Here is a 22,247-nt window from a genome sequence, read left to right as displayed (position 1 = left end):
GTAAATTCTGCCGGTGTAGATACGGTGTAGATACGTATAGATTGCATTTGGATTACTGTTACAGTGCTATTTGGGTTGTTAATTTGATTTGTTTGTGTACCTGTTTGACATTGTATTGACTGTTAGGAGCTCGCTGCATCTGCTGTAACATCTACTACATTTACATTTACATTTAAGTCATTTAGCAGACGCTCTTATCCAGAGCGACTTACTAAACTGTTGTCTCAGTCTGCAGCTGTGTCTGTCTCTAGGTCATCATTGGTAGGCCTAATGGTTCACATAGGTCATCTGGACAAAATGGTCAAATAAAGGCTGAATGAAATCAAACTGGTGTTTTGATTCTGCGCTGTGTTGTTGCTATCGTAACCCATTACTGACTGTTGCCATGGTGATCCCCTACTGACTGTGCTGTTGCCAAAGGGCTGCTTGCTTACTGTCATCTACGTGTGTGTTTGACCGGTCTCCTATCCTGTTGGTAATGATAAATTATAATACTATTTGTGTGTGTGTGTGTGTGTGTGTGTGTGTGTGTGTGTGTGTGTGTGTGTGTGTGTGTGTGTGTGTGTGTGTGTGTGTGTGTGTGTGTGTGTGTGTGTGTGTGTGTGTGTGTGTGTGTGTGTGTGTGTGTGTGTGTGTGTGTGTGTGTGTGTGTGTGTGTGTTTGTTTGTTTGTATGCACATTTTACGATACTTGAGAGTCCAGAAGTCCTCACAAGAATAGCAAACCAACTAAAATGCAGAGAACTGAGGACATTTTGCCGGTCCTCACTTGTAAAAAAGGCTATTTTAGGCTTAGGGTTCAAATTAGGGTTAAGGTTAGAATTAGGTTTATTGTTAAGGTCAGAGGTTAGTGGTTAGGTTTAGTTGGGGAATTAGGCTTATTATGCTTACATTTAGGGTTAGGGGTTAGGGTTAAGGTTAAGGTTATGGTTAGGATTGGGGTAAGAGTTAGGTTTAAGGTTAAGGTTTATTGTTGGGGTAGGGGAAGATAGGGGTATGGGAAGGTAGAATTTTGAATGAGAATCCAAAAAGTATTGACATGTATAGTAAGACATTGTTTGTGTGCGTGTGTGTGTGGGTGCGTGTGTGTGTGGGTGTGTGTGTGTGTGTGTGTGCGTGCGTGCGTGCGTGTGTGTGTGTGTGAGAGAGAGAGAGAGAAAATATGACAGATGGTTTCCATGGTGCAGCAGTAGACAAGATGAAAGGAGTGCTTTTCTTCTGTGATATAACACACACACACATACATACATACATACATACATACATACATACATACATACATACATACATACATACATACATACATACATACATACATACATACATACATACACACACACACACACACACACACACACACACACACACACACACACACACACACACACACACACACACACACACACACACACACACACACACACACACACACACACACACACACACACACACACACACACACACACACATTGATAGATGGATAGATCTCACATCCCATGTAGTAGATATGGCATGACTTGAACCTGTGACCTTGATTCTCTCAGTCCAATCTTAGCCATTACACCAAGAGGTTTGAACCTCTGGATGCTACATTAGTAATAGATAAAGTCAAACATCTGGGAACTTATGCACAGGGATTAGAATTCTCAGCAACGAGCCATGGAGTAGTTGTGCTTATTCAAATAATTTAAATGAGAGCTTTTTCCGTCCTTCATTCCTTGACTGGGATCAGTGAATGTAGAACACAAAAACAATATGGTATAAGACATCTATGATATATGTTATCTTAAATAATGTATGTGGCATGAAACATTAATATGTATTTTCTGGCACAGCCTCAATGTCTGTATTGTGAGTGAACTGTCCCTTTAAGGAACAGAACGTGTCACGCGGTATGACCATGCGGAAGTAGACAGTCTGACAGACAGAGTCGTTGTGTTTTAGCGGAAAGTAATAAACAACCAACTATTAGGTAGATACCTGCGTCCGTGTACACACTACACGCTGTCAATGGTCAGGTAAGACCAATGAAACATATATTTACTTAATTATATTGTCGATAGTAAGATAGCTCAATGAGTAACGTTATTTGACTCCAGCTGAGAGTGTGCCAATCTCCCGAGCTGTCTGGGTCCACAACCTGGAGAGAGAGGGCTGTTGCCTGGGAGATGATGACTGCAGCACATCAGTGGCTGGGGCCGCCGAGAGCTGGATGTAAAATGTTTACATGATCTCGCTGCACGGAAGATACACTAGCTTTATAGCTAGCTAGCTAACTGGACAGTGCACAAGGCTAACTTTGTTATATGGGACATCATTATAAGTATGAGTTGCTAAGGCTGTCACTTCCCAGGTTATTTTTCTGTGTATGAGGTGACAGGTCCAGGAAGGACCAGAGCTGTCACGTCAGCTAAGGTTAAATGGTAAACCCCATCACATGACAGTCAGCTGAGTCTAGGAGAAAGAATGAGAGAGACAGATGAGAGGTCACAAGCACCTGTAGGTGACAAGTCAGAAAGGTTAGTTAGCTACTTACAGCATTCTGCTTTCAGAGTTCCATTTGCAAGATCCCTTTGTCCCTTGGCACCCCCCTTTCTTTCTTTCACTCACTGTCTTTCTCCCTCTCTCTCTCTCTGTGTAGGATGAGTGTGAAGCAGTGTCTGGAGGGTCAGGTGTACTCTGTGCCTCTGATACAGTCAGACCTGAGGAGGGAGGAGGCTGTTCATCAGATAGCAGACACCCTGCTCTACCTAGAGACTATCTCTACTGACATCTTTACCAGGTACATACACACACACACACAGACACAGATAGAGGAGTGTAAGTCCTCCTAAAATAGCATGTTCTACATATGATGCCTGTTAGCTAAGATGCTCTTAGTTTATACATGACACACATTTAACTACTTTATCAGCAGAACACACACACTCACATACTGTGACTTTCCCCTGGTGTGTGTAGAGTGTCTGAGAGTGTAGAGCGGAACCGCTGTCAGCTGCAGAGTGTGACAGATCGAATCAGGCTAGCCCAGGCCCGTGTCAACAAGATCAAAGGTAGCAAGAAGGCCACCAAGGTAACACACACTTCACACAGAGTTGTGACACATGTTCCTCTTCTAATCACTGTTCCCAATACATGCAGGTCTCTGAGAGTACAATTACTTGAGAGTACTATGAGATTTAGATTTGTGTGTGTAGGTGTTCTCCAGTGCTAAGTATCCAGCTCCAGAGCGTCTCCAGGATTACTCCTCCATCTTCAGTGGAGCCACAGACCCTGCCTCCCAGACACGCCCCCGATATCGCATACAGGCCAAACTACGACCCCTTGACGACAAGGCCCTGCAGGTAACACATATACACACAAATGTACACAACTTTATTTGGATCTACTGTAAAACATTTCAGTACAAAGGACCTGCATTTTTCAGAGGTCTTGCAGATTATAGGACTTTGGAAAAGAAAGCACTGGCTCCTCCACACTGCTAAACTAGTTTGTATATGCATAAAGCAAATGCAGTGTTTTAGCAGTATAGGCCTAGCTGTTTAGATACGTTTAGATATGTAATATGACCATACCTTTTTGGCTTTCATCCACGATATACAGTCTGCTTAGTCCACAGGGCTTTTACTGCTGCATTTACAGACGTGCCTATTATGTACATTTCTTGTGTTACTTTTTGAATTATTTGATTTTTAAAATTAAATTAAATTTAGTCAATATTTTATTAACTCTATTTGTTGAACTGCATTGTTGGTTAAGGGCTTGTAAGTAAGCTTTTCACAGTAAGGTTTATACCTGTTGTATTCGGCGCATGTGACCTGTTCTGACCTGGGGACATGACATGAAAAGCCCTGACTAAAACTACCCACAGGAAACTACTCCCTACACCAGGGTTCCCCAACTTGCAGCCTGCAGGTCAAAACATTTTTTGGGGGGAGACTGAAAAACACTAGCAAACTAGCTCCAAGTCATTTTAACATTGAGTAGCACCCCCCACCCCTTTTGCCCTTCGTCGGGACATGGACTCTACAAGGTGTCGAAAGCGTTCCACTGTGATGCTGGCCCATGTTGACTCCAATGCCTCCCACAGTTGTGTCAAGTTGGCTAGATGTCCTTTTGGGTGGTGGACCATTCTTGATACACACAGGAAACTGTTGAGTGTGAAAAACCCAGCAGCATTGCAGTTCTTTGTGTGTGTGTACCTTAGCTCAGCAGTGAAATTGTGCATTATTGATTTACTGAGTTCTCCCTCGCTGCCAGAACCAAAAACTTACAGAAACAGGAGTATTCTTTTGCTGTGTCTGAGAGGGAGAGAACGATTTGTGCACTTTCCTGGCTCAGAGATGTATTATTTATGAAACCTCAAGCACTGCAGAGAGAGAGGGAGATGAGAGAGCGAGTGAATGAGTGTGAGGGAGAGAGAGATAGACAGGGGCTGATGACAAAAAGAGAAAGAGTGGGAGTTATTCATTCTGTTGAAGGTTTTGAATTTGTCTCTTTATCCTACCTGCAAGGCTGTCTCTATTGGAAAGCTACTAGCTCTCATTTCGTACAAAAACAGAGATGGAAAGCAAAGCCAATTCATGATTACGTCTGGTGGCCATTTGTATTTACTGAAGGAGGTTCTTACTAGACTCATCCCATCTAATATCTGTCCTCTCTTGTTCTACACCCCTCTCTCTCTCTGTCCACCTCTAGGAGAAGTTGTGTTATTACCCAGTGTGTGTGAGCAGTAAGAAGCGTTCGGAGGATGAGACCGAAGAGGGGCTGGGCGGTCTGCCTCGAAACATATCCTCTGTCAGCTCCCTGCTGCTGTTCAATACTACAGAGAACCTGTTAGTACACACACACACACACACACACACACACACACACACACACACACACACACACACACACACACACACACACACACACACACACACACACACACACACACACACACACACACACACACACTCTCTAACTGGTCGTATATGTGTTTAGGTATAAGAAGTATGTTTTCCTGGACCCCCTGGCGGGGGCGGTGACTAAAACACACACCACTCTGGAGACAGAGAAGGAAGAGAAACCATTTGACGCTCCCCTATCCATAACCAAGAGAGAACAGCTGGAGAGACAGGTACACACACTCACACCATACATACTGTATACACACTCCCACACTATTCTCAAAATAACTGGAGGCCTGTGGCATTGCTGTCTTTGGACTATAATATTTTTTCAATGGGCCATACTAACAAGTTAAAGTGTGACTGTAAATTATTACACTTTATTTCTTCTGCTCATTCTCTCTCCATCTGTCCCTGTAGACAGCAGAGAGCTACTTCTATGTTCCAGACCTGGGTCAGGTCCCAGAGATAGACGTCCCCTCCTACCTACCAGACCTGCCAGGCATTGCTGACGACCTGTCCTACAGCCAAGACCTGGGGCCCGGCATCGCACCCTCTGGACCCACACACACTTTCCCTGAACTACCCTCCTTCTCTGGGGAGGACATGCCCGGTACACAGACTGTCTCTGTTGCGTGGATTATACAGACGTTTCCATGGAAATCGGTCATATCAAATGAGGCAAATGTTTCTATTGGTTATGTTGATTTGTTTGTTTGTTTGTTACAGGTTCTCAATTCCAAGTTGCAGTCCAGCCTCCTCCCCCACCTCCCCCTCCCCCACCACCAGAGCCCACACATATCCCCACCCCTCCCCCTGGTCTCCCCCTCCTCCACCTCCTCCCCCACCAGAGCCTGCAAATAGCCCTGCAGACGCCAGCACAGGTAACGCACACACAGTATACACACACTATACACAAACGCACTCTCCTTCTCTTGAAAGGTGTATTTACCTCCCGCTCCTGTAGTGGGCGCTCCCAGCGAGGTGGTTGAATCAAACAGCCGGGCCAGTCTACTAGAGTCCATACGCAACGCTGGAGGCATTGGAAAGGCCAAACTACGCAACGTCAAAGAACGCAAGATGGAGAAAAAAAAACAGAAGGAGCAGGAACAAGGTAAAGAGGGAGGGAGAGGTGGATGAGTGTCTTGATTTCTCCTCTTGAATGACAAACGAGAAATTGCTCTTGAACCTGGTGACTCTTTGAGAACATTTTATAGTCCCAACAGAGCAATGATCGCTACAGGCCTCCAGTTCTTTAAAGGGGAAATCAGCAGTTGCTACATCCATTTTTGTACTTATAAATGAATTATATGTACCCATTGATTCTTAAAGAGTACAACTTATCAATGCCTCATGAGCGTAGTTCAACTGTCGTACCCCATCTGAACCCAAAATATAAGGTTGTTTTACTCCAATGGTTGTAAACCAAATAAATATAAACAAACACTGTATAATCTAAAACAGTTAAAGCTATAATTTTGATATCATGGATTGAATTTGAGTGGTTACATTTCTCCAGCCTCATCCCTGCACGTTTTGCTGAAACAGTGGTGGGGAGAACGCTTTATTGTTTTAACTGCTGATTTAACTTACAGAGCATATTTGGGACATTGTGTGTGTGTGTGTGTGTGTGTGTAGACTCCAAACAACAGTTACCTAACTAGTCATAGAGAACAGCTCAGGGCTGCATGACCTTTAGATATATAAACATTACCTTCATTAAAGCACTGATTTAACTACACTGTTTTTATCTGTAAGACTTTGCTTTGTGTGTGTGAGTGAGCAAGCTTGTGTGTTAGACCTTTGAGTGAGTCCACAGTCATTAGTGCTGGTTCAGTTGTTGCTGGACCACTCAAACATTTAACAGCAGGGTTCATCTGAACAGGAAATAAAGACTACTAGTTGTTCACTAGCTGAACTATTTATGTTGTGTGTAGCTACAGTAGATGTAACTGTTCTGGTCCCTCCACTGTACTAAAAACGCCATAGAAATGTAATATCATCTCTGCTTCACTGCATTGTGTTCCCTCTCTCAGTGGTAGCAGCAGCCAGTGGAGGAGACTTCATGTCAGATCTCTTCAATAAATTGGCCATGCGAAGGAAAGGTTAGAACGCTCCTCCTCCCCCATTCTTCTCTCATCTCTCCCTGGGTTATTGTCCCTCTGATAGTAGTATTTCTAGGTCTTGGTGATAGTAGAATTTGTGTGTTTCCCAGGTATCTCTGGTAAGGGTCCTGTAGGCGGGGACTCGGGGGAGGGCCCAGCTGGATCTGGCAGCGCATTCGCTAGGATGTCCGATGTAATCCCGCCTCTTCCTGCCCCCCATCAGCCAACCACTGAAGACGAGGACGACTGGGAGGCCTGAGACTAGCCAATCAGAACAAAGAAAAGAATACTGAGGAAGGAAACTAACGCTTGATATATTTTTTTAAACCTTTATTTAACTAGGCAAGTCAGTTAAGAACAAATTCTTATTTACAATGACGGCCTACCCCGGGCCAATTATGCGCCACCCTATGGGACTCCCAATCACGGTTGGATGTGATACAGCCTGGATTCGAACCAGGGACTGTAGTGACACCTCTTGCACCGAGATGCAGTGCCTTAGACCGGGATCCCTAAAAAACAAATGTGATGCTGTACTGTCTGTAGGGTTCCTTCAAGATCAGGGATGGGCAACTAAGGTGCAGTTTTGACATTTGGTTGTGCATCAGCAGTCACTCAATTAGCCCATGTCAGCTAAAATGATTTAGTCTAGTGGCCAGCTAACTTACCAATCTATCTAAACTTGTAGTAAGCATTGTTGAATTGCAAACCCACGAGCCACTGCGGCTGTTCGTGAGTTCCGTTTTTTGTGTGGCCCCCACAGCCCATCAAAGTTGCCCATCCCTGTTCCAGATGATACACAAATGTACTGATCCTTATTGAGAGAATACTGGACAGACAACTACAGGAGATAAGTCAGACCTCATCTCAGCATTATTAAGTATAATCAAGTAACACGTAAATATAATTACATAACTAACACACTAAAGCAGCACAACATTTCTATCAGAATGTTATGAACATCATTCAATAAAAATTATTTTGCATAAAATACTGGCAGTGGAGAGTTGACTGATCTGTACTGTTGGAGAGGTATGGGTGTAAAACATACAAAGAGCCTCAACCATCATGCTTTGACGAGTGTGTGCTTTAACATCCCTCGAGGAGAATCCAATCAGAAGTCTTGTCTCCAGAGCGAGGATATCCGAGAGGTGAGGTAGCTCTCTTCTGACCAGCGTTACACACCAGAACACCTGCTACCCCTTCCTCTCATAGCTGCTGCTGTTTCTTCTTCTCCATAAAGAACTGAGAGAGGAAAGAAGAATTTGGGTCAGAGGGCCTGTGCTCTACAGACATAGTGTGTGTATTATCCATTGCAGGTGTGTGTGTATTACCCGTCTCAGGCTGGCGAAGGCAGGGCCGAAGCTGGTGTGTGTGTGTGTGTGTGCTCTGATCCAGTCGGGGAGTTTGGCCAGCGTTGTAGGTCGGGAGTACCGTCGGTCACACAGAACGATACATGCATAGTCTTCACGGTGACGGATGGCTCTTCCTGTGGGGAGAGGAAATGAGGTCATCCCCAGAAGATTGTTTGATTAGGGGTACAGAATGATTGATTAGGCCAGGGGTATACAACGTAGCTTGTAATACAGATAGTCAATCTATAGTTAACTGAGAAGGTGTATAAATATAGAGAGTACCTATGGATTGATTGACAGCCTTCATACAGAGGTTCTCTATCAGAGCCTGGCCTGGACTCTTCCCACCTGAGTGAGGCTGAAACAGAACAGAGTGTGAGTGTGCCTAAGCCATAGACTTAATGCAGGATGGACTGAGTTTTCCATTCATCTCTATGACCCAGGTTCTGACCAGAGTTAAGCGCACATAAATGAAACCTTTTTATTCGCTTTTCTCTCTATGCGTATTCTGACCTTGAACTTAAGCTTGAGAATAGCATGCTATTCACCCACGATTTGTTTGAGGTGGAGCTTGAATAAATGAAAGTGTCTACAGAAACACCGTATTCTGACCTCGACTTAATTCTCCAATTGTTCCAGCAGTGATACGCGCGAGGAAACCATGAATAAGGTCTAGCGAACCTACCAGTTCCCAGTGGAAAAAGAGTTGATGTATGACCTTTAGAATGATTTGATTATATGCCCAGGCTTTTCTCAGTTTTATTTTACAATTTGTATCATGTTAAATATTAGCCACTATCGGGAGCCACCCACATACATGTATTTTTACATCATTCCATTCACCTTTCTTTCCTCTATCACATCGGTGTATTTGTTCCTGAGGGTCGCTAGCATTAGTGGACCATATTAGGCAACGTTGTGCAATAATATGGGACATGCAGCCTATTTGAATCATTGTGCTATCTAAACTCCAAACGAGCTTCAATGCCATACAACACTCCTTCTGTGGCCTCCAACTGCTCTTAAATGCTAATAAAACCAAATGCATGCTTTTCAACCGTTCGCTGCCTGCACCCGCACGCCCGACTAGCATCACCACCCTGGGTGGTTCCGACCTAGAATATGTGAACATCTATAAGTACCTAGGTGTCTGGCTAGACTGTAAACTCGCCTTCCAGACTCATTTCAAACATCTCCAATCTAAAATCAAATCTAGAGTTGGCTTTCTATTCCGCAACAAAGCCTCCTTCACTCACGCCGCCAGTAAAACTCACTATCCTACCGATCCTCGACTTCGGCGATGTCATCTACAAAATAGCTTCCAATACTCTACTCAGCAAACTGGATGCAGTTTATCACAGTGCCATCCGTTTTGTTACTAAAGTAACTTATACCACCCACCACTGCGACCTGTATGCTCTAGTCGGCTGGCCCTCGCTACATATTCGTCGCCAGACCCACTGGCTCCAGGTCATCTACAAGTCCATGCTAGGTAAAGCTCCGCCTTATCTCAGTTCACTGGTCACGATGGCAACACCCACCCATAGCACGCGCTCCAGCAGGTGTATCTCACTGATCATCCCTAAAGCCAACACCTCATTTGGCCGCCTTTCCTTCCAGTTCTCTGCTGCCTGTGACTGGAACGGATTTGCAAAAATCACTGAAGTTGGAGACTTATCTCCCTCACCAACTTCGAACATCTGCTATCTGAGCAGCTAACCGATCGATGCAGCTGTACATAGTCCACCGGTAAATAGCCCACCCAATTTACCTACCTCTTCCCCATACTGTTTATATTTATTTCCTTTTCTGCTCTTTTGCACACCAATATCTCTACCTGTACATGACCATCTGATCATTCATCACTCCAGTGTTAATCTGCAAAATTGTAATTATCCGCCTACCTCCTCATGCCTTTTTGCACACAATGTATATAGACTCTTTGTTTCTTTCTAATGTGTTATTAATTTGTTTATTGTTTACTCCATGTGTGTTGTCTGTTCACACTGCTATGCTTTATCTTGGCCAGGTCGCAGTTGTAAATGAGAACTTGTTCTCAACTCGCCTACCTGGTTAAATAAAGGTGAAAAATAAATAAATAAATAAATGGAAGTCAGACACACATAGCAGGTTAAACCTGGAGCCAGGTGCACGGTTCACCATGACTGGACCATTGTCATACAGTTCCATGATTAGTAAGGATTAGGGTATATTTATAGGATTATTGTTCAACCCCTATTATACACTTTTCCCCACCTTCTAATATTTCATGGATTGAACTTTAATATGACAACATCCAGGATGAATCAAACCACTTGTTTTATCCACCAATATATAGTATTGTGTGTGTAAAGGCTCTCTAAACTGTTTTTATGATTCATACATACTTTCCTAACCCTAAAATGTGCCTAAATCTACAAAATGTGAGTATTTTGTTATCTACCAGTTGGTGCTGAAATGGAGATGAATATGCATAGATGGCTTTCTTTAAATTGATCCCTATATTGTGAACCTGTTCTCGATGTATTTTATTTATTCTGTCGACAAAATTATAATTAAAAGGTGCACCATATTTAAAGGGATGGCTTAAGATAAATGTACTCAAAACCCCATTGAATGAAAACTTCTTGAGAAAATCAGTTAGCCAGCAAGTGAGAGGGTTTTCAGCAGTTGAATGAAATGTATTCAGAGTGCGCAACGTAGCCACACCTGCAGAGCACGTTACGTGACTGAATAAGGTAGGAAAGGCATTAATTGTGTAGGAAAGGCATTAATTGTGTAGGAAAGGCATTCATTGTGTAGGAAAGGCATTCATTGTGTAGGAAAGGCATACATTGTGTAGGAAAGGCATTCATTGTGTAGGAAAGGCATAAATTGTGTAGGAAAGGCATTAATTGTGTAGGAAAGGCATTAATTGTGTAGGAAAGGCATTAATTGTGTAGGAAAGGCATACATTGTGTAGGAGGCATAAATTGGGTAGGAAAGGCATAAATTGGGTAGGAAAGGCATTAATTGGGTAGGAAAGGCATAAATTCCTAAATTGGAATTGGCCCCTATGAGAAGGGTGAGAATGGTAAATGAATACCCGAAAATGTGTATGCGCGTGTTTTCCGTCTCACCAGGTTCTTGTCCAGGTAAGCCATCTTCTCCTTTAACTCTGGAGACTTGATGTTTGGATATGGCATCCCTACCATCACAATACACCTACACATACACTCACATTTTATTAACATACCACAGGGGTCGGCATTTTAGTTTTGGGTCAATAAAGACTGATACCTAGTGATTTTATAGCTAAAATGAGTTTACTTCAGGAAATCTGTTTCCAAGTATTCCCATGAATAGAAAAAAGGACATGCAGTGCATTCAGAAAGTGTTCAGACCCCTAGACTTTTTAAACATTTTGTTACAATACAGCCTTATTCTTACATTTTATTAAATTGTTTATTTTCTTAATCTACTCACAATACCCCATAATAACAAAGCAAAAACACGTTTAGAAATTTTTGCAAATAAAAAAATAAATCAAAACGATTTAAATACATTTACATAAGTATTCAGACCCTTTACTCTGTACTTTGTTGAAGCACATTACAGCCTCGAGTCTTCTTGGGTATGACCCTATAAGCTTGGCACACTTGAATTTGGGGAGTTTCTCCCATTCTTCTCTGCAGATCCTCTCAAGCTCTGTCAGGCTGTATGGGGAGCGTCACTGACAAGCTATTTTCAGGTCTCTCCAGGGATGTTTGATTCGGTTCAAGTCTGGGCTCTGGCTGGGCAACGATACAGCCTTATTCTTCAGACCAGAGAATCTTGTTTCCCATGGTCTGAGAGTCATTTAGGTGCCTTTTGGCAAACTCCAAGCGGGCTGTCAGTTGCCTTTTACTGAGGAGTGTGTTCTGGCCACTCTACCATAAAGACCTGATTGGTGGATTTTATTACATTTATGGAGGCATTTTCTTGGGAAGTCATTTAGCTGCAGGAATGTTTTTATCCAGATAATAAGGTCCTGAATACTTATGTAAATAAGGTATCTGTTTTAAATTTTTAATACATTTGCAAAAATAAAAAAATAAAAAAACCTTTAGATTTGTCATTATGGGGTATTGTGTGTATATTGATGAGGGAAAAACATTTATTTAAATCAATTTTAGGATAATGCTGTAACATAACAAAACGTGGAAAAAGTCAAGGGGTCTGAATACTTTACGAATGCACTGTATATGATCATGTAAATGTAATAAAGGTATGACTTTATTGTTATTTTCAAATACAATCTCTCTTTGGGCTTAATTTGTACACTACAAATTTACCACAACTACTATAATTATGTTCCGTTGACCATCCGCTCTGACAACAATCGGCCAGCGGCTGAATCTAGTTACCGACCCCTGACATACACCGTCTTTATCCAAGAAACAAACAACCAATGCTTTCACAATGAGAGATCTGTAACACACACCTGCCTAGGTCGTCCGAGAAGTTGATACCCTCGCTCATCTTTCCCCCGACCACAGAGAACAGCAACGCTCCAGAGAGTGTACCCCCATCCACAGCACACCTCTGAGAGATAGTCATTCAACAAGCATTCCAAAAAGCAATATCTTTATCTGATGTTTAAATCTCAAAGGTGAGATGAGGTGTTTTGTAGTCATTTCAAGTGACGGTAGTTTGTTTTGTGTCTCACCTGGATTGTGCGTGAGAACTCATTGAGAACTTTTTCCACCTGGTTGGCTTTCTTTGGCTCCTGGAAGATCTGAGAGAAACACACACTGAATATATGAACTTTCAAGAGAGAAACATATATACTTGATAGCAAGATGGTATGTGTACCTTCTTCTTGCTAGAGAGGCGTGCCAGAACTCCGCTGGCCTCCCAGTTCTCCAGAATCCTTCTGGAGTAATCGTAGGAAGGGAAGAAACACACCACGCCTCCCGGCACCACGTTACACAGGTTAGACAGCACACGGCCAGTCTCCTCCATCTACACACACACAAACACATACACATTACACTCCCCTCCGCCCATTAGCATTAACATTGGCTTCTCAGAATGGCATAATGCCGTTTTAAAAGGTGTGTGTGTAACCATGTGTGGTGTGTCTCTGTTCTGGAAGGTGAACTCCAGCTCCTGACCAGACGGGCCACTGCACAGCACTATGGGCAGGATATTCTCTGGAGGAATCACATGACCTGCCAAACACACATACACACAGTCAGTTTGTCCAAACCAGGAGCTTCTCAGCTAGAACCAATTAGTATCTGTGTTCAATGAGAAATGACTTTATGGTTTATTATCACTATAACACTGACCTTTAACCTGCTCTCTTATTCTAGCTAACTACCCCCAGTCCTCCCAGATCTATCCCAGGGTGCAGTAGCTTAGGGTACTCACCACAGGAGAACTCTATGATGCGCTCCGGTCCAACACCAGCAGAGAACAACAGCTCCTGCTTAAAGTCAGACACCTAGACACAGACGCACAGAGTAGTTGTCTTGACTTTAATTTGCCTAGGTCATCACAGGGGATGAAGATAAGAATGAGTACATGCGTGTGTTCTTACAGGCTGCATGGTTCCTCCAGCGATGATGACAGCTCTACAGTCCTTCAGCACCTGAGCAAAGTGGACCGCTGGGTTCAACAGGAGGAACTTCATACTACTCACCGCTACACTACCTGGAGAGAAAGAGGTCATAGAGAAACATTAGCATGTTGGGAGAAACTAGTTTCTGCTCAACAGAGAAGTTGGTGTGTGTATGTACCTTGTGTGTGTAGCACCACACGTCCGTCAGTGTTGGCATTGGTGAGAGCCATGAAGAAGCCCTCTACCTGCATCATAGGGGATGCTGCCAGCTCCCTGTCCTCTGCTGCTCCCTGCTGGCCTGGAGGTGACTCTACAGGAGAGAGAGAGAGGGGGAAAGAGAGAGAGTGTCTCTGTTAGGCAGTCCTTGCACCTTAAACATGGTGGCAGTCCGTTTTTCGTACATCAGTTAGCTTGGTTCATCACAATACCGTCAACATTTTACAAGGTGACATTCCTAGTGTGTGTGTGTGTTTACCTGTGTCAGGCTGTTGGCTGCTCTGCAGTGTCTGTAGGTAGCGGTTCAAGCCTTCAGTCCGACGATTCTCTTTGTTGGCAGACTGTGTCTGTGTGTGTGAGGTTTGTGTGTGTGACCTGCATACTTTTCTATGAAGCCACACAGCTAGAAAGAGAACAAACAACATTAGAAAAACACACACACACACACACACACACACACACACACACACACACACACACACACACACACACACACACACACACACACACACACACACACACACACACACACACACACACACCTTTCTGCTGATCATACTCTTCTCAAAGTATCGCTGTACCTTCATAGAGAGACAAAGAGGAAGAGAAGGAAGCAAAGCAATTTGTCACCAATAACCATAGAATCCATCAATCCCTTCCCCAATTTCTGTGCCAATCGCAGTGTGTTGTGGTTGTGATCTAGTTGTGGTCGTGGTTACCTTGAAGAGGTTGATGTTGTCTATCTGAGCCTTGAACAGGAAGTTGTTGATGGTCAGCAGTTCGGTTGCTGGGAGACAAAGTGAGTGGAAGGTCACTACGCGGTGTGTGTTTTGTGTGTGTGTGTGTGTGTGTGTGTGTGTGTGTGTGTTCTTACCTGGCTGAGTAGTCTGGCTGTGTGGATTCTGCCCCACCTTACCTAAAGACAATATTGATATAACATGGTTTTATATCTAATATGTTTTAAACTCCACTTAGCCTAACAGAAGGCGTTCAGAATACTGATAGAGCTATTACCATATACAGTGGATTTGGAAAGTGTTCAGACCCCTTCCCCTTTTCCACATTTTGTTACGTTACAGCCTTATTCTAAAATGGATTAAACAAGAAATATCCTCATCAATCTACACAAAATACCCTATAATGACAAAGCGAACAGGTTTTTAGAAATGTTTGCAAATGTATTAAAAAAAAAAAAAAAAACTTCTTTACATACAGTCCCAGTCAAACATTTTGACACACCTACTCATTCCATGGTTTTATTTTTGACTATTTTATACATTGTAAAATAACAGTGAAGACATCAAAGCTATGAAAAAACACATCTGGAATCCTGTAGTAACCAAAAAAGTGTTAAACAAATCAAAATATATTTTATATTTGGGATTCTTTAAAGTAGCCACTCTTTGCACTCTCTCAACCAGTTTCCAAAAAAACACTACTAAAAGAAACCAATAAGAAGAAGAGACTTACTTGGGCTAAGAAACATGAGCAATGGATATGAGCGGTGGAAATCTGTCCTTTGCCTGATGAGTCCAAATTTGAGATTTTTGGTTGCAACTGCCATGTCTTTGTGAGACGCAGAGTAGGTGAACGGATGATCGCTGCATGTGTGGTTCCAACCGTGAGGCATGGAGGAAGAGGTATGATGATGCTGGTGACACTGTCTGATTTATTTAGAATGCAAGGCACACTTAACCAGCATGGCTAGCACAGCATTCTGCAGCCATACGCCATCCCATCTGGTTTGCGCTATCATTTGTTTTTCAACAGGACAATGACCCAACACAACTCCAGGCTGTGTAAGGACTATTTGATCAAGAATAAGTGTGATGGAGTGCTGTTTCAGATAACTTGGCCTCCAATTGAGATGGTTTGGGATGAGTTGGACCGCAGAGTGAAGTAAAAGCAGCCAACAAGTGCTCAGCATATGTAGGAACTCCTTCAAGACTGTTGGAAAAGCATTCCAGGTGAAGCTGGGTGAGATAATGCCAAGAGTGTGCAAAGCTGTCATCAAGGCAAAGGGTGGCTACTTTGAAGAATCTGAAATATATTTTGATTTGTTTACCACTTTTTTGGTTTCTACATGATTCCCTATGTGTTATTTCATAGTGTTGATGTCTTCACTATGATTTTACAATGTAGAAAATAGTCAAAATAAAGAAAGACCCTTGAATGAGTATGTGTGTCCAAACTTTTGACTGGTACTGTATGTATTCAGACCCTTTGCTATGAGACTCGAAATTGAGCTCAGGTACATCCTTGTTTCCATTGGTCATCCTTGAGATGTATCTACAACTTCATTTGATTTGGAAAGGCATACACCTGTCAATAGAAAAGGTCACACAGTTGACAGTGCATCTTAGAGCAAAAACCAATCCATGAAGTCAAAAGGAATTGTCCGTATAGCTCAGAGAAAGGAATGTGTCGAGCCACAGATCTGGAGAAGGAATACCAAAACATTTCTGCAGCATTGAAGGTCCCAAAGAACACAGTGGCCTCCATCATTCTTAAATGGAAGAAGTTTTGAACCTAGAGCTGGCCACCCGGCCAAACTGAGGAGAAGGGCCATGGTCAGGGAGGTGACTAAGAACCCGAAGCTCACTCTGACAGAGCTTGAGAGTTCCTCTGTGGAGATTGGAGTACCTTCCAGAAGGACAACCATTCTCTGCAGCACTCCACTAATCAGGCCTTTATGGTAGAGTGGCCAGGCGGAAGCCACTCCTCAGTAAAAGGCACATGACAGCCCGCTTGGAGTTTGCCAAAAGGCACCTAAATGACTCTCAGACCATGGGAAACAAGATTATCTGGTCTGATGAAACCGAGATTGAACTCTTTGGCCTGAATGCCAAGCATCACGTCTGGAGGAAACCTGGCACCATCTCTATGGTGAAGCATGGTGGTGGCAGCATCATGCTATGGGGATGTTGTTTAGCAGCAGGGAGTGGGAGACTAGTCAGGATCAAGGGAAAGATGAACAGAGCAAAGTAAAGAGAGATCCTTCATGAAAACCTGCTCCAGAGCGCTCAGGACTTCAGACTGGTGCAAAAGTTCACTTTCCAACAGGACAACGACCCTAAGATCACAGCCAAGACAACGCAGGAGTGGCTTTGGGACAAGTCTCAGACTTGAACCCGATCGAACATCTCTGGAGAGACCTGAAAATAGCTGTGCAGTGATGCTCCCCATCCAACCTGACAGAGCTTGAGAGGATCTACAATACTTATTTTCCACCATAATTTGCAAATAAATTCATTAAAAATCCTACAATGTGATTTTCTGGATTTTTTTCTCATTTTGTCTGTCAAAGCTGAGGTGTACCTATGATGAAAATTACAGGCCTCTCTCATCTTTTTAAGTGGGAGAACTTGCACAATTGGTGGCTGACTAAATACTTTTTTTTACCCCACTGTATGTAAATGTGATACTTCAGTTGTTTAAAAAAATACATTTGCAAAACCTGTTTTTGCTTTGTCATTATGGTGTATTGTGTATAGATTGATGAGGGGGAAAGAATCTACGTAATACATTTTAGAATAAGGCTGTAACGTAACAAAATGTGGAAAAAGTGAAGGGGTCTGAATACCTTCCGAATGCACTGTATATAGGGATCTTGTTCTGGCTCTTTTTCACAGGGCACACATACACACACTTACCTCCCAGCACACGCACCAGCCCCTCCACCACAAAAAGGATCTGTTTAATGTACATCAGGTTCTTGGCCTTCAGTCGACTCCTGTTACACACACACACAAAATCAGACACCGTGTGCGTGTGCGTGTGTGTGTATGTGTGTGTGTGTGTTTACCTGTAGCGTTCAGAGTACTGTGCAAGCTGGGAGTATGCACGGCATAGCTGGACACAGTAAAAAACGTCAGTAAACAATATAGACAGCAACAAATGTTATTCTATCACAGACACATCGACAAACTACAGTTCTTGTGTGTGTACCTGTGCTCCAGTTAGTTCTGAGCTGTGTATACAGGAGAGAACATCACTGAGGTTGTGAGCCTCATCTATGATCAGCACCTAAACCAATCAAATCAAACAGGTAAAACAGCTCAATACATTGTAGAATAGGTAGAGATAGCACAAGGGCGAAATACACGGTGAACTTTAGAAAGCTAAAATATTCATGTTCAAAGGTGTGTGTTTTAAGCATGGTTAACCTGTCCTTTGAGCTGCACCCCCGATGCTCTCCTCGTCCCCTCGTGAAGTACAGTCTGATAGGGCAGCACCACCAGCTATACACACAAATACATCAAAGACCAGGGTCTCACAATGTAATACCATAATCATTTGAGGGAAAAGGTGTGTGTGATGGTGTGTACCTGTGCAGGGGGTATAGCGAGGCGTGTAGCGTAGTAGGGACAGGAGCGTGTTTCTCTGGCCAGGCTGAGCAGCTGTTCTATGTCTCGTACCGCCCCCAACACTGTATCCCTCAGTGTCTGCAGCCCCTGAGCCCCTACGTATGGACACACCGCCTTAGACGCACCCCTCTTCCTCTTACCACCCTCCACTTCCTTCAGACGCTGGTCTGAGAGAGAATACAGGAGAGAAAGAGAGGACATCTTTGAGAAACGAGAGCAATGTGGTAGGCCTGGAGTTCTTTAAAAAGGATAGATTCCGCCTAAAATAAATGTATATGACTTTCCTTAACTGTTGTTGATTCACCAAGACAGTTTTTGAATATGAATTCCCTTACTGAGATACCAAATAACCATATTTTGTTGAGTCAGCATTGCCATAATACCCCATACATTCTGGGAGCACATGTTCTCACCGTGTTTGTTCTTCTGCATTTCCATACAGCGGTCGTTGATACGTTGGACGCTTCCCAGCTGACGCACCTCCTCATTTACACACATATTCTACACAGACACAGTTTATTAATACACAGGATCTACAGGAATGGAAAGAATGTGTAAAGGCCGGTGTGTGTGTATGTATGTGTACCTGTCGGGACCCCAGTGGGACCAGGCTGATGTCCTGGCTGAAGGGACTCTTCTGTACCTCATGGACAAACTGAGCCAGCTGGGAGTGTGTACGGCTGCAGTAGTAGATCTGATGAAACACACGCGCGAACACACACACACACACTAAGTGGTGTTGACCGAGGACAAAATTCTACATAAGAGAAATAACCTAAGAATCCCAAATACCGTAATTTCCGGAACATAAACCGCTACTTTATTCCCACACTTTGAACCTTGCGGTTTATACAATGACGCGGCAAATTGATGGATTTTTCCCGCTTTCGCAAGATTCATGCCGCCGCCAAAAAACTGAGCACCGTCACATAATGTGACGTAAATCGAGCGCGCTCAAACTTTCCAACATTCTGATTACGGTAGTAATTTTGTCACCCTCATCATGGCAAAGACACGGAGAAATGCATATGATGCAGCTTTCAAGTTGAGGGAGATCGATCTGGCTGTTGGAAAAGGAAATAGAGCTGCTGCATGGGAGCTTGGCCTTAATGAGTCGATTATAAGACTTTGTAAACAGCAGCGTGAGGAAAAGACAACAAACCTTTCAGAGGGAAGAAAAGCAGATGGCCCAAAGTATTTGCAGCCACTCGACATCAGTGTAAATCGTGCATTTAAGGTGGCGCTCCGTGTTCAGTGGGAGGCTTGGATGACAAGTGGGGAGAAATCCTTCACTAAAACGGGCCGCATGCGAAGAGCAACTTATGGTCAAGTCTGCAGTGGGTCCTGACAGCGTGGAGCATTGTCAAAAAATCCACTATCATCAACGGGTTTCGAAAGGTTGGACTGCTGCGTGTTGAAGGGGCAGCATGAGCTCAGCGGGGTATTTGCCTCCGGATGAAAGTGACGAGAGCGACAATGAAAACGATCCAACATCGGATGAAGCAATTCTGAGGCTATTCAACTCCGACACCGAAGGAGATGACTTCAGTGGTTTCAGTGCACAGGAGGAGGCTTGGTAGGCTACTGTTTTAATTTTTGTTACAAGCCGTGTTTCATTTAAAGGCTGTGTAAAGTTCATTCGTTTCAATGTACCGGTAGGCACCTGCGGCTTATAGACATGTGTGGCTTATTTATGTACAAAATACATATTTTTTAATAATTCAGTGGGTTCGGTTTATATTCAGGTGTGCTTAATAGTCCAGCAATTACGGTATACCTTGGTGACATGCTCCTCCAACAAGTCATCTTCATCATCGTCATCACCACCACAGAACCTGTCGAGTTGAGACAGGGGTGTCATTATGTTGTCAAATTGAAACACTCTATACTATTTTATTAAGCTACACTCAATTGTGGCCTAGTAATTGGGTTGTCCTTACTTGTTCTTGGGCTTTGATTCGTCATCGCTTTCATACTCAGCCACAATAAGCTCCTCCTCAGGGTTGTTTAGCTCCCCCTCCTGGGGGTCCTTACTTAGCTGCAGCAGCTTCACTGCCTCATCATCCTCACAGCTCTACATATACACACACGCACAACATTTAAGCTGTTACTGTATACAGCTATACTCTACTGAATATTAGAATGTTATGCTCTACCTTTCTCTTCAGAGCGTATTTCAGCTGAGAGTTGTTTCTGATCATTTCCAGGTGTTCCTCCCTCTTCTTCCTCCGCAGCTCTTCATCCTGACACACACACACAAAGATACAGAAACACAAGAGTGATGCTAACATTCTGTAAACACATAAGTCACACCAAACTATCTCAAAGACCCCTCCCCAACCTCCACACACATATATACACCACTACCTTCAGTTTAGACACAAAGTCCCGTTCTGCCTTCTTCTGCACAAAGTCAGTGATCCAGTCAGGCTCAGCAGAGGAGGATGTCGGGGTGGAGGATGTTGTGGTAGAGAGGGATGAGGAGATGGAGAGAGATGTACCTCCATCCCCCTGCAGCAGTCTGTCTGCCTCCTGTCTCCTCTTTTCCTCATGGTCCCTCAGCCAGCTCAGAGCTCCACAGATCAGACTCAGAGACTTGCCCTGGAACAACAATATATTAATACACAGACTGAGACAGATAGACACACACGTTATTACATAGATACGAACACACACACACACACACCGTTCCAGTAGGGCTCTCAAAGATGCCGACTTTGCTGTGCTCCAGTGCCCCATACAGGGCCTGCATGAACTGCTCCTGGATGGGGTATGGCTGGTAGGGGAAGGGGAAGTGGGGGGCACCAGCCTCTTCCATCACTGCTAATAATACTCTTGCTGCCTGGGGGTTAGAACACTGACAAACTCAGTTGTAATTACCTGTACAATATAAACTCTTTAGTACGTGAAATGCACATTTAGAGCTAGCTAGGTACTTTTTTTCGTAGCAGAACTGTTGTAAGCTGAGCATTATCATATCAAGTTGTTGAGAATTCTCAGTTAAACTAACGTTACCGGACTTTCTCAATGCAATACATGGTAACTGATGTGACACTACATTGGGAGTACCCTGTTACCTATGGGTTTTAGATCAATGGTTTTAGATCATTGTCTAACATATTCCATCCTCCTCTGCTGGGCCTGACTGGATCACTGACTTTGTGCAGAAGGCAGAACGGGACGTTGTGTCTAAACTGAAGGTAGTGGAGTCTAACATACATTTTACATTGTAACGTTATGCATGGTACTGTCAGCCTTGGCAAATAATGATTATGCTATAGCTACATTGCATGGAGTATGCATCAGCTAGCTACTTCCTAGTCTGGTCAGTTGTCGATGATGTTAGTTCGAAACGATCGTGACACTTAACCGTTGAATAGTTAAAACAATAAATACAAATACTCACAGATATGGTTTGATTTTAGTTCAATGACTAGTTGGAGGCTGGCTGGAGCGAGCAAATATGTTTTGACAGAGTTCGTGCATCTTCTACAAGCGCGCCAAGTGTTTCAGAAACGGACCAATGACACGCCGGTGAAATGAAACGTCAAGAGGGACGTGGGCGTGGCGAGAGAGCGCTGAGCTCTGTCTGGGTTTTTATTTTAAAGAATTTGACCATATGAAAGATGGACGTAAAAAAAACAATGCTCTTTCTCCCACCACAAAAAAACGTTAATTGTTTAAAAAAAATATTCCTTGCTGTGTTTACTACTCAAGAAAGAAATGTGT

General features: G+C 43.4%; 2 protein-coding genes across 2 annotated transcripts; one reads left to right on the top strand and one right to left on the bottom strand.

Annotated features, from left to right (window-relative positions):
• The first annotated feature begins 2,084 nt into the window (after nucleotides 1-2,084).
• Nucleotides 2,085-7,989, top strand: LOC124042046 (WASH complex subunit 1-like). Its single transcript, XM_046360376.1, has 11 exons — nucleotides 2,085-2,518; nucleotides 2,641-2,781; nucleotides 2,961-3,072; nucleotides 3,197-3,343; nucleotides 4,698-4,834; nucleotides 4,986-5,121; nucleotides 5,312-5,504; nucleotides 5,621-5,775; nucleotides 5,834-6,005; nucleotides 6,928-6,996; nucleotides 7,107-7,989. Exons 1-11 carry the CDS (start codon nucleotides 2,466-2,468, stop codon nucleotides 7,253-7,255), a joined length of 1,464 nt encoding a protein of 487 aa, XP_046216332.1. The 5' UTR covers nucleotides 2,085-2,465; the 3' UTR covers nucleotides 7,256-7,989.
• On the bottom strand, nucleotides 7,579-22,124 carry ddx11 (DEAD/H (Asp-Glu-Ala-Asp/His) box helicase 11). The gene is given in 29 exon segments (XM_046350196.1): nucleotides 7,579-8,241; nucleotides 8,331-8,485; nucleotides 8,634-8,709; nucleotides 11,471-11,555; nucleotides 12,814-12,914; nucleotides 13,039-13,107; nucleotides 13,185-13,334; nucleotides 13,440-13,543; nucleotides 13,746-13,818; nucleotides 13,915-14,027; nucleotides 14,114-14,245; nucleotides 14,411-14,522; nucleotides 14,525-14,554; nucleotides 14,694-14,732; nucleotides 14,871-14,938; nucleotides 15,026-15,067; nucleotides 17,805-17,884; nucleotides 17,957-18,003; nucleotides 18,100-18,177; nucleotides 18,318-18,392; nucleotides 18,480-18,685; nucleotides 18,932-19,019; nucleotides 19,105-19,212; nucleotides 20,296-20,353; nucleotides 20,459-20,592; nucleotides 20,675-20,761; nucleotides 20,886-21,119; nucleotides 21,205-21,375; nucleotides 21,925-22,124. Coding segments are annotated over 28 exon segments (2,712 nt in total). The 5' UTR covers nucleotides 21,337-21,375; nucleotides 21,925-22,124; the 3' UTR covers nucleotides 7,579-8,205.
• Between the last annotated feature and the right edge of the window lie 123 nt (nucleotides 22,125-22,247).

This window comes from Oncorhynchus gorbuscha, linkage group LG01, assembly GCF_021184085.1.
Source record: "Oncorhynchus gorbuscha isolate QuinsamMale2020 ecotype Even-year linkage group LG01, OgorEven_v1.0, whole genome shotgun sequence".
Taxonomy (NCBI): Eukaryota; Metazoa; Chordata; class Actinopteri; order Salmoniformes; family Salmonidae; genus Oncorhynchus; species Oncorhynchus gorbuscha.
Note: the sequence above shows the minus strand (reverse complement) of the source record. Positions and strands in the feature narration are given on the sequence as shown.

Bases quoted from the DNA above. Each gene is read 5' to 3' on its own strand.
- LOC124042046 (XM_046360376.1), top strand. From the start codon at position 2,466: ATGAGAGAGACAGATGAGAGGTCACAAGCACCTGTAGGTGACAAGTCA. The intron at 3,073-3,196 runs GTAACACACACT...TTGTGTGTGTAG, and splicing joins GTAGCAAGAAGGCCACCAAG to GTGTTCTCCAGTGCTAAGTA. The intron at 5,122-5,311 runs GTACACACACTC...CTGTCCCTGTAG, and splicing joins GAGAACAGCTGGAGAGACAG to ACAGCAGAGAGCTACTTCTA.